The sequence below is a fragment of the Poromitra crassiceps genome, assembly GCF_964638095.1.
Source record: "Poromitra crassiceps genome assembly, chromosome: 7".
NCBI classification, from domain to species: Eukaryota; Metazoa; Chordata; class Actinopteri; order Beryciformes; family Melamphaidae; genus Poromitra; species Poromitra crassiceps.
Window position 1 is genome coordinate 23,598,681 of NC_139628.1, and position 12,500 is coordinate 23,611,180.

Consider the following 12,500-nt stretch of genomic DNA (forward strand, 5'->3'; position numbering starts at 1 on the left):
GAATTTATCGAAGTTGAAACTGAATGATGTAATGCTCTTACCAAGTTTTAATTACCAAGTCTTATAATAGACTCTTGATTTGACTTGCTAATCTGCATTTAGACTTGAAACTTGACTTGGTAATCTACATTTAGACTTGAAACTTGATTTGCTAATCTGCATTTAGACTTGAAACTTGACTTCGTAATCTACATTTAGACTTGAAACTTGACTTGGTAATCTACATTTAGACTTGAAACTTGATTTGCTCATCTGCATTTAGACTTGAAACTTGACTTGGTAATCTACATTTAGACTTGAAACTTGACTTGGTAATCTACATTTAGACTTGAAACCTTACTTGCTAATCTGCATTTAGACTTGAAACTTGACTTGGTAATCTACATTTAGACTTGAAACCTGACTTGGTAATCTACATTTAGACTTGAAACTTGACTTGGTAATCTACATTTAGACTTGAGCCTCCCTCCAGACTTGAGACTGACTTGGAAGTGGAGCAGAGCTGACTTGGTCAGCATTAATTCAGGTTGCAGGACTGACACAGCGACACATTTAGACGCGCGTCTCTTTCTTTGGTGGAATCAGTGTGTTGATGAAACCACATGTGGACATGCGTTTATTTTGAACTAGAACAACACGACTCATTACCCAGAAAACCTACGACTAACAACAACAACAACAACAACAACAACACAAACACACAAATAAGAATAATCTCATCAAATGATTTAGCAGAGATCAGGTGAATACTCACTCCTCTTGATGACAGCTCTGATGGACGAGAGAGGACCCTGACTGCAGACAGAGAGAGAGAGAGAGAGAGAGAGAGAGAGAGAGAGAGAGAGAGAGAGAGAGAGAGAGAGAGAGAGAGAGAGACGGGGGGAGGGAGGGAGAGAGAGAAAAAGGAAAACATGAGTCACACAACTTTCACCTCTGTTGCCTCCTCCCTCCCTCTCTCTCTCTCTTTCTGTTTTCCATGACAACGGGGGCTCGGTCGCCCGGCCCGGAGCTCCATGCTGAGGTTTTTCGCTGGACGTGTGATGGGCTTCCAGACTGTGTTTGGAAAAGCCTTGTCATTTCATTAGCCTTTCTTCTCAGCTCCACCCTGCTTCACCCTCTGTCTCTCTCCCAACAAACCAACAGACAGGAATCTAGCAGCAGTGTGTAGGACATTTAAAAAATATTTTTGGGGGAAACTTTTGCCCCCACTGTCTAAAAACTAGGGGCATTTACAAAATGTTGGGGGCACTTTAAAAAATAGTAATTAGTGCATTAGGGCTGTGAATCTTCACTGGCCTCAAGATTCGATTCGATTACGATTCAGAGGGCTACGATTCGATTCGATTACGATTATCGATGCATCTCGATGCATCTTAAATCGATGCATCACTTTTTTTCCCCAATACATGATTTATTTTTTCTCACTTTCTTTTTTCTCACTGTGTGGCTACTTTTAAAATAAAAGTGCATTTGGAATTGCATTGTATAATTAAAATAAACAACTGCATGTACTTCCATTTTATTTTATTTTATTTTTATAATCTATTTTTGATCATTATTGGATTGGATTATTTTTTACACCCCTAGTGCATAAAGTTACTAAAGTGTAGTGTAAACAACAGCGCTGTGTGTGTGTGTGTGTGTGTGTGTGTTCTTCATCATCGTCTTCTGGCAGCCAGCTTGCAGGTGCTGAGTGTGTGTTAGAGATGGAAATTAAATGAATTGAATGAAAATACAATTATCAAAATCCAGGAGCAACTTTTGCCCCTGGATCCTGGTTTTTAGGGGCATTCTGAGATTTTTTGGGGGGCGTTTTTCCCCCTTGCCCCTGGCTAAATTCCTACACTGTCTATCAGTGATTCTTTTTTCTGACAGGTCAGGGTGACGGCTGTCTTAAAGCTAATGTGTGGTTACTGTGGAGTGTCCGGTGTTGGCGGTGCGGAGGGTCTGCACAGAGCTCCGCAGAGACTGTGATTGGCTCTGTATTAGGCCTGCACGATATGAGGAAAATCTGCGATGTGCGATAACATTGTTCAATATAGCGATGACTATACGACTTGCGATAAATAAATAAATATTAAAGTATGCATATTAGCTATACAGTTCCTATGTCTTTCTGCTTTAATAATGCTAACATAGACCCCAAACATAGCCTATGCCCACTGAATAAAGAAAGTAAATACACACTGACTCTAGCTGAAACTACACACAGCGTGTTTGGGCTTTTGGCAGAGGGGTGGAGTGCACTGTTGCAAAGGAAAGGTGTACGCTGGATTTACAACACAAGACAAAATGATCAGATGCTGAGTGGGAATGCATGACGCATGTCAATAAAACCACTTTTGTTCTTCATTGCGTTTCAGGCAGTCTTTGCGATGTGTTTATTGCGCATGTTCATATATTGCGATGAGGATGAAAATACGATTAATTGTGCAGCCCTACTCTGAATCATGAAATAACGGTTAAACCAGGAAGCACTGGTGGCACATTTGCGTTGCCATTGCGACACAGTACGGAAGCTGGAGGCAGAATTTCCTACCGCATTTAGCATAAAATGCTGTGCCTCCGCAGAGAGAACGATGTTGCAGCGAACAGTGGACACTCCGCAGTAAACATGCATTAGCTTTGAGTGTCTTTGAGCAACACACTGAAGCTGTAGCCTGTAGCCACCACCTGAACGCCTTCACTGCATTACAGCAATAGACTGTATACATGAAGCTGATAGCTACAGATGCACAATCTATATCTGGCTGCTAAATGTGATAATGGGAAATGTATTTATTATTCTGATAAACAGTGTTTGACAAGGAAAACTCCTTTGGACACCTTTAAGCATCACATGGTATAGGGGCCAGTCTCTATATACTATCTGCAGACTAAGCAGCCAGAGGTGTTCACTTCTATAGAAGTCTTTATTTTTGTATGATGCACTTTACTACTCTACTAATAATCTGTATTCAATACATTGGCATGTCTGATGTGATTTGACAGATTATGGCAAAGGATTTAATTTGAATTATTAGGCAAAAGGCGCAATAAAAGCAAACATATGTTTGTGACGCTTTTCAATGTACTTTAAACAAATAGAAAAAATAAAAAATAAACGAACATTTGTTTGAGTTGTTTGTTTTTGTTGTGTTGACAATAGTGATGTCAGTGAGATTTGGTAAGGTCAGAGCTCTGGAATATGACATCATCCATCTTTGCTGACTACATGTTAGCCTTTCTTAGCCTGCAGGTGTGCATAAACTACAGGCTATCAACTTCTTGTTTTATTTCTTGTTCTTGTAGAAGCAGCAGGCAGCTGTATTAAAGTGAATGTGACTCGAAGCAGAGAGGCTGGTTTTAAATTGCTGACTCCCTGTTGTTCTAACGACAGGAAACAAGCTGGAGCATGTGGAGAGGAGACACCAACCGCCACATGGATCACATTAGCAATGCATTCTGGGACAACAGCTAACAGACACATTAAACATGCAAATACACACACGCCTTAAAGTCGAGCTGAACCCAAAAATGACTTTTCTTTTCTTTTAGTTCAAATACCTGGGTATAGTGCACCTATTTAATAATGTATGCAAAATAAATCACAAAAATCTAATTTCTTTAGTTTTTCACACTTTTTCACATCAAAAGTTAATTTTTCAAGATTTCATTGATAACAGTAATTGACAGTTTGCTGACGTCACCTAGTACTATCAGATTTCTACCCCATTTCAACCAATCATATCACGACATGGCAGCTGTCAATCAAATCTTCATTTCAGGATAATTTTCTCTTCCAAAAGAAAGAGAAAATGGCGCCTAGTGCCTGTCATCTGGCAGAATTCCTATCCCATAAACTAACTACTAACTTGGCCAATTGGGCCTAAAAAAAAAATAAGTTTGGTTCCTGTTGGTTGTCAGTTCGGTGATGGGTCGGTAGGGAATTTATTTTATTTTATTTTTTTATTTTTTTTATTTTTTTCCCAGTGGCAGCAAGGGATAGATAGGAAATATATATATTTTTTTATTTTCCTTAAAATTACAGCAGCGATGGATACTTTTTTTCATAACATAGTTTACATGTACTCGACTACCACTGTGCTCTACACACGTTTTTATATGAACAAAATATTTAAGTCAATATGAATGCTTTCATATCAAACATGTTTGATATTTAGGACTGAAAATCTGCGTGAATAGCCTACATCATCCTGCTGCTGTGCAAGCCTCCCGTCATTATCGTTTATCTCCCCTAGAATCTCAAACATGCACACACTACAAGATTTGTAAATGTGGCGCACCATGCACTACAGGATATTATTAAGATTATCGGCAGGATAATCACCTTGACGCCCGGCCATACTCGTTTTTGGGGTTCCAGCAGTGACCAAAGCGCTCCGCCCCCACCTCACCTCTCTCTCTCGTTTCCTCATTTTCATGCCCGTCTCGCCAAACCAATGAATCTCACGGTAGTTAGCATGCGTGTAAACAACGCGAGTCTATTGTCTGTACAAGTGAGAACACAAACACATGGGTACCAAAATATATTCCCCTGCTGCATGTCATGAGATCGGCAAAAGTTTGGATAGACTGCTTCCCGCAGCAGCATGCCTTTTCCCCCCCACACTGCTCGATAGACAGGACAGCCTCTGACTGGCAGGGGCTCAAAACTACGATATAACAACTTTTTATTCATTGGTCATTCATTGTGATATAAATTAGTGACATTTTCCCCCAAATCCTCATGGTTCTGTGCTGTTGGTATTTGGTAGCCTATCTGATGCGTGCTGCAGTGCAGCGCATCAAATGAGCCGCGTCAATTAACGATAATGACGGGAGTCTGGCGCAGCAGCAGAATGATGTATTCGCGCAGATTTTCAGTCCTAAATATCAAACATGTTTGATATGATCGGGACGGCCCCGATGAGGCTGTGAGCAGATCGGGAGGTTTAAGATTGGATCTGCAAACAGCTCACACTAAAATCCTGTAGTGTGAGCCAGCCATAGCGCCACCGTCAAATCAACATGCTCATAAAATAAATTGGGTCGCACGTAAATTGACAGGGTCGGTCGGCAACCGGAACCGAACTTTATTTTTTTTTAGGCCTTGTATGAAACACGAACAAAAAACAGAAACGGTAATGTCTAAGAATGCAAAAAAAATTAACTGGCTCGTTAAAACGCGCATTCCAGGAATATCGTATTTACAGCAAAAGCAATAATGGCGCGCGCCTCCGAGAGCCTGGTTGTCAGGGGTCGCACCTCGGAGATTCCAGGCCAACGTGCTGCACTCTCCACTCGGCAACACGAAGGCAGCTGGCTGCCTGCGGCTCGCTGAGCTCCACTCAGCCACTAACCTCGCGTCAGCAGGCTCTTCCCGAGGGGAGCGCCACAACACGCTGAATCCCACTCGATTTGGAGGCGGAACACGCCAGGATTGGCCTAAGCCCAATCCAGTCCCCAGAATTGTCAAATAAAATCATCGACATGCTACTGTGACCCGCCTCTCAACCTGTCATCTCAGACAAATTATGTTTTTTGTCTGAAATGGACTCAGACGCACGCGATGAACGGGTTCAGTTCCACTTCAAAGCATGCAGGCCACTCCCCCTCCACACACGCACGATAAGCTAGAGAAATACATAAGCCGATAATAGGCACACACCAGGGCTCCCACACCTTAAACATCAAATTCAAGGATCCAACACGGCACCGTTTGAGAAGTTTTATCATGAGAACTAGCAGCTTTATAGAAGCTCATAGACAAGAAATAAAGAGAGGGGCTTGAATGTGTGAAAACATGTGTAACTCAACATTAAGCAAAAGACAATCAAAGGAACGTTCTATTCTATTTTGTTCTATTCAATTTATATTCTTGTGCAAAATATATAAATTCAAGCACTTTCAATGACCAATGTCTATTTATATCTACTGTGTTTTCAAAAACTTTCAAGGCCTTGATTTTCTTTCTCAAATTCACAAACTTTCAAGGACCCGTGGGAGCCCTGAGACGCACGCACACGCACGCACGCACACACACACACACACACACACACACACACACACACACACACACACACACACACACACACACACACACACACACACACACACACTGAAGCTGAAGCTAGACAGAGACAGATAAGACAGGAAATGTCCTGGTTGACTTCATGTCAAAAGGGCAAAACATCCGTTCATGTCCCTGTAGAGACACAGTGAGGTGAACTTGTTAACGGGGCTAAACAGTGTTTCTGAGCAGGGATGATGATGATGTAGATGTTGTAACGTGATGTTCTGCTCTGGTCACAGTGTGTCTTCTGGCCAGCAGATGCTGTGGTTGAACGATGAACGCTGTGTGAAATCAAAATACATAGATAGTCATTTGGGAGGTTTGAGGGTTGCTGTGTTGATGCAGGGTTTCACCACACTGCTCAAGTTATTTCATTATGTTCCAGATTAAACTCCCAGAGTGGGAAGCCTAAAGCACCAGACACACCAAGCCCACAGTCGGCCATGTCTGGCCGTCTGTCGCTCTAGTATTTGAGGTGTGTCCTTCTCCGTTGGCTCTTGTCTGCGGCGCCAGGTTGTTGGTGAGAGAAATCACTCTGATTGGCTGGTCAGGGGTAGAGAAATCACTCTGATTGGCTGGTCAGGGGTAGAGAAATCACTCTGATTGGCTGGTCAGGGGTAGAGAAATCACTCTGAGTGGCTGGTCGGGGGTAGAGAAATCACTCTGATTGGCTGGTCGGGGGTAGAGAAATCACTCTGATTGGCTGGTCGGGGTAGAGAAATCACTCTGATTGGCTGGTCGGGGTAGAGAAATCACTCTGATTGGTCATTCTCTTCTGATCATTCGGTCGGCCTCTAGTTGCCGATAGTCCTTTCTAGTTATCCCGCTGTGTCTGGGGCTTTCGCTTTAGCTCTTCTTATTGGCTGGGAAATGTATTTGTTGCTAGGCAGGTTAGGACAGCCAGACATACCCAGGTAGCTCTCTTCTTCTGTCTTTTTGTTGTCTGTCGCTCTTCTTCTTTTGCCCTTTCTTTTGTTGTATTGTATCCTGTTTCTCCCTGACTCATCATCTCTCTCTCTGTGGATTTCTCTCTGTCTCTGTCCTTCTTTTTCTTTTCTGTCTGTCTGCCGTCTCAGAATTCTCTCTGTCCGTCTCTGTCTCTTTCTCTTAGCTGCTAACCATGAACAAACATGACTCACCCCTGACACACTCACACTCTCTCTCACACTCTCACACTCTCACACACACGCACGCACGCACGCACGCACGCACGCACGCACGCACGCACGCACGCACGCACACACACACACACACACACACACACACACACACACACACACACACACACACACACACACACACACACACGGCTTTACTTCAAACAGTGGTGGAAAAAGGGACTTCTTTCCTTTGCTGAGTCTCCAGTAAAACCCGCTCTCCCTTTTCACAGCAACCGTTTAGACTAGAGGTGGTAAAGCGGGAAGTAAAGCCGGTGTAACCAATAACATTCATGAGGGCCCTAGCACTGCAACATCTACATGGAATGGAACCATCATGAATGGCATTGGTTAGGCCTGCTTTACTTCCTGCAGCTGATTTACCACCTCAAAACAGTTGCTGTGAAAATGGCCAATAGAGAGCCAAAGTCACGCCCTCTTCCCGGTTAGAGCATACAAACTAATGGATTTCATCCGCCATTCATTTTTCCATCGACATTTTGTTGAATGCTTATAAAGATGGATTCAGCTATATTTAGAATGAGCGGAGACCATAGAACATTTCACTCAGTGCAAAACACACACACACACACACACACACACACACACACACAAAAAAACTCCGACTTCTCCAGCACGTTGCCATGCCGACCAGCCAACAGGCAAAATACTTTCAGCAGTGTGTCAGACCAAAGGCCGGAAGCAGAAAGTAGTCCCGTCTTGGCATCGGCACTATTTTCTGCAGCGGGATAACGGATCAGGATGTTGGTAAACAAACGGCTTCGACAGCTTCTGGGTGCAACTGACGTTCGTTTGAAACAGCACTGTCTGTTTTAAACAGCAGTTCAAATGTGAAACCACGCCCTCTTTGAACTCTAACTGCTCCTTCATACTTTAAGCTAGACACCCCATTTAAACTTGAAACGAGTCACCACTTTTAGGACTCTATCGCCTCAATTCAGCTTTAATTTATCTTTTGTACTGTTTGAGAAACTTTCAGCCTTTATAGTTGGACCCTATGGAACCAGCCTGTACTTTTACTACATCGATCCACACATTTGAAAAACTGCGACAGTTCACACAACCTTAACACTACATACATATTTTATACGTGGAACCCTTGAGCTACTTCTGCTAACACTCAGAACGTGAAAATATAAGCGATATGTGATGTCTAGTTTTTGAGATATTAACGTTTGTTTGGCACAACTTTTCAGCTTTACTTCATACTAGTTAAGTGCTGCAGTGGCACCCGGAAGTGCTTTGTTGTTGTCGTGATGTCACGCTGATTCGTCCTATATCACACACGAGCAAAAAACTTTTTTTTTTTACAGTGCACCTGAACGCAACATGCAAGATACCCGCTGAATAAGTGTCCTAATGTTCATGTCATTCTGGCCAATACTCCACTTCTGTTAGAGCATTTCAGTCTGGAATATGGAATATCTTTCAATAATCTTTATGACTAAAAGGCTACATTGAAGTAGACATTTAAATAATTAACTCATTGGTTTTGGATTTATTTAGCTTCAAGACTGCATTTTTGTTCGTGTGACCCTCAACACAGGCTTTGATCATCCCGGGCCACTTACTGATACTTATGCTTAAATTAACCCACTCATATTCTGATTTATTTCAAGAAAAACATTTTGGCTAGTGGAAATTCTAATTGGCTGGTAACTTTAAAATCTAGCAGCTATATTGGCAGGTGGTCAAAAAAGTTAATTTCAAGCCCTGAGAGCAGGTGGTGACATAGGAGTGAGTGAGAAAAGGATCAAATATTGGTGGTTAAGACTGAATAATGACATCACAACTGTTAATTTAAAATGAGTTATTCTTCTAAACCTGGCTTCAAATGCCCCAAATTTTTCGCGCTGGCGCCGTTCGGCCCTCAACAAAATCTGGTAGCGAGGAAATTTTTTGTGGCCCTCTCTATCATCAAAGTTGCCCATCCCTGGGTTATAGCATGACAATATTTGTTCGGCCCCCGGCAACAATCTGGGTTTCTCATGTGGCCCCCGATGAAAAATAGTTGCCCACCCCTGTATGCACACAAAGTAGTCCCACGCTGCTGCTACACAAATAAGAAGAACAGCAAGTGCGCTTTACCTGGGTTCACATCAAACACACACAATCAGGCAATCAGTCTCCTGCTCCACCCCCACGGCAGCAGCACAACACAGCACAAATCAAACGCCTACTGCTTGGTATGAGTTCATCACCTGAGCCAAACACATTTAGAGGAGGAGGAGAGAGAGGGCTCACCTGAGACGATGCTCTGGCTTGCGTCTGTCAGGACGTCCTACAAAGAAGAGCGAGAGAGAGGGGGCTGTTAAGCATCAACACTGACACAATGCCAAAACGCAACTAGTGTCCACATTTAATCGGTAACAGGCAGGGGCGTCACCACCTCCAGGCGCCACAGATCAGCCAATAGCAGATGGACATTTCAGTAGCATGCTTTTTACCATTAGATGCCAGGCCTTACACAGATTTGAGTTTGAGAGTTTGTTACAGTCTCAATGAATTGAAAAATAACGTGCACCTCCTAGTGAATTAACAAAAAAATCCACACAAAATTTCGCCTAATAGTTTTACTTCCTGGAAAACGGAGCATTTTTAGTGGTAACTTCGAGGTGTACCAGTAGACGACCGAAACCCCTCCTCCTGTCAGATAAAACCTGCAACCTTATCTTTCAAAGTGAGTGTCAACATGGCACACCCCGTTCCTTTTCCTGAGGCATCACGGTTTACGCCCCCGCGTACCCAGAATGCAACAGGCTGCCGGGCTCTTCCTGTCTTCCTTCTCGTCGGACCCGCCCACTTCTGAACGGTCGCTCCCTGCATTTGTGTTGCCAGATACAGCTAATGGTTTCCAGCCCAAAGCCCAGCACAGAAACACACAGAAACCCCCCCTGACCAAAAAACAAATGCAGCTCTATGGAAACAAGCTGCTCTGTAAACCCACCTAAGCACATTTTCTCCAGCACAAAGGAGGAACCCAAAGACAGTCCAATTGGCGGAAAACCGCCCAATCTGGCAACACTGATTTTGTGTTGAATGTGTTGAATTCAGTGAGACGCCATTAAAATGATTTTTTTCTGGCCTCAAATTCTTTAACCTGACGCTGCCAGATGGACGGTTTAGCTCCACATACGTTTCACTAAACCAGTCGATCTGGGAATGCAGTAACCAGACACGCTGACGGAGGCGGGCACTTTTTCCAAGCCACTTGGCAGGTGATTGGATGACCCATCTGTCTATCACCGCTGGTGGGTGTTAACTTCAACCAATCAGATCGCCGAAGGTGCCTGTGCCTGATCTCCGTGGTATTCATTGATTGAGTCCTCGCGGTCGTAAAGTCACCTTCGAAGCATTTAGTTAGATTACAACGAACTAGTTGCGTGGCTTAGCCTTCCCAAATGTTGAGGGTCGTTTTTTTAGAATTTAATACGTAGAATTGGGAACGTTACATTCAATTTCATTCAGACTGCCTGTCAGTTCCGCGGCGGCAGCCATGTTGACGAGTGAAAACAACTACAAAGACCATGTACCCACTACTTGCCCAGACGAGCCTGAGCCCGCCTACGGCTGCCACTGATTCGTCGAGCCGGCATGGTTCGACCAATCATCTTAACTGCCTGTGCATGACAAGATGGATACGTCGAGAGAATCTCTTTTGATCTCGCGAGGTTATCCATCTTGCAAGCAAGGTTACAAATTCTTGTCACTTAGACAGAACTTAGAAGAATTATTTTCCATCCAAACAAAAGTCTGCCTTTCTGTTCTAACTCAACAGTGATCCAACATATATCCAGGTAATACATTTTCTCCACTCTCTGAGTCGGTGTCTGGTAGCTCCATCCTGGGAAGAACCCTCTGATGCGTTTTACATTTCTGGTTTGTTTTAAAATAAACCTCAGAAGAAGAGCAGGCTAGTTAGCAGCATGAGCAGTGGGAGCCTCCATGGCCGAACATGCAGAGGAGGAGAGAAACGCAAAAACCGCAGCAAGAGAAAATACGAGCTCCGCCCACACTGTTTGATTGACAGGTCATCTGTGGGAAGTGCGGTGGAGAAACACAGTGAGGCTGAGGGATGGAGGCAGAACCGAGGAAAAACAAGGAACTAGAGGATTACCACTTTAACAAGAGTGTGTGTGTGTGTGTGTGTGTGTGCGTGCGTGCGTGCGTGCGCGTGTGTGTGTGCGTGTAAGTGAGTGTGTGTCCTCACTTCACCTTCCTGTCGTCCACTTCCCAAGTTGCGGAAAGAGAGAGAGGAGACATGAGAAGGAAAAGAGTCGTTTTCTCTTTCTCTCTGACGTGGAGGTGTGTGTGTGTGTGTGTGTGTGTGTGTGTGTGTGTGTGTGTGTGTGTGTGTTTTCTCATTGCCCACCTCCTTTTCGTCTCCCTGTCTTCACACACCAAAGCGATGACCAGGTCAGCTCTGCTCGCCGCAACGTCCAGAATGTAGCAGAGACGAGCTAAGTGTCTCTCTCTCTCTCTCTCTCTCCTTCAAATATCCCTGATCTCTCTCTTTCTCTGTCTGTTCTCCCTCTACTTCTCGTCCCCCCTACTCACTGTCTCTCTCTCTCTCTCTCTAAAACTCTAACCGGACCGCCCGTCTGTGCTGGCCTGGCCCCTGATTGGTGGACGGCGGTGAGAGCATCCAGGAAGTGAGGCTGTGATTGGCCGCTGCGCTCCGTTCTGCTGGAGTCATCAAAGTGCTTTAGCGCTTCCAGATGTTTGTGCAGCAGACGGAGAGACGCACAGCGCAGCACTTCTGCTCCTGTAGGGAAACTGGGTATAGAAGTCCTCCAAATACAAACAGTTACCTCTCTCTGCCTCTAGGGGCCGCCAACGTCCAAGTCACATGATATGGACTCGAGCTGCAGATTTAACTGCTTGAGACATGACTTAATGCATAAAGAGAAGACTTGAGACTTGACTTGTGTTCTGGTGACTTGGGACTTGAGTCTAACTTGTTACTTTGATCTGATGATGATACTTTGAAAAGGTTTCTAAAGTCTTGACAAAGAAATATAGAATCGCAGATTGTGTATTTAAATCCAAAGAGAGAGGCCACACTCAGAATGCTGGAATCACTCTCTCACACACACACACACACACACACACACACAGCTCATTACTTATTCTGAAAAATTGTTTCCATCTCCCACTTTACACATTAACCCATTGATACCATGTATATCCCTCATTTGTGTGTGTATCCCTTTAAGTCTTAAAGGGATACACACACAAATGCTGCATCAGGTATCAATGGGTTAACT

General features: G+C 43.9%; 1 protein-coding gene across 2 annotated transcripts in view; it reads right to left on the reverse strand.

The window, feature by feature from the left end:
- The window catches only part of LOC310779897 (uncharacterized protein), a 42,340-nt gene that overhangs the window by 24,208 nt on the left and 5,632 nt on the right, over positions 1 to 12,500 (reverse strand). Inside the window, exons 2-3 of one of the 2 annotated variants that reach the window (XM_083640407.1) lie at positions 9,478 to 9,514; positions 755 to 795 (exon numbers count right to left, since the gene is read on the reverse strand). In XM_083640407.1, the coding sequence (XP_083496533.1) occupies positions 755 to 795; positions 9,478 to 9,514 (78 nt within the window). The remainder of the gene's footprint in view (positions 1 to 754; positions 796 to 9,477; positions 9,515 to 12,500) is intronic. The other variant, XM_083640408.1, reaches the window with a different exon arrangement.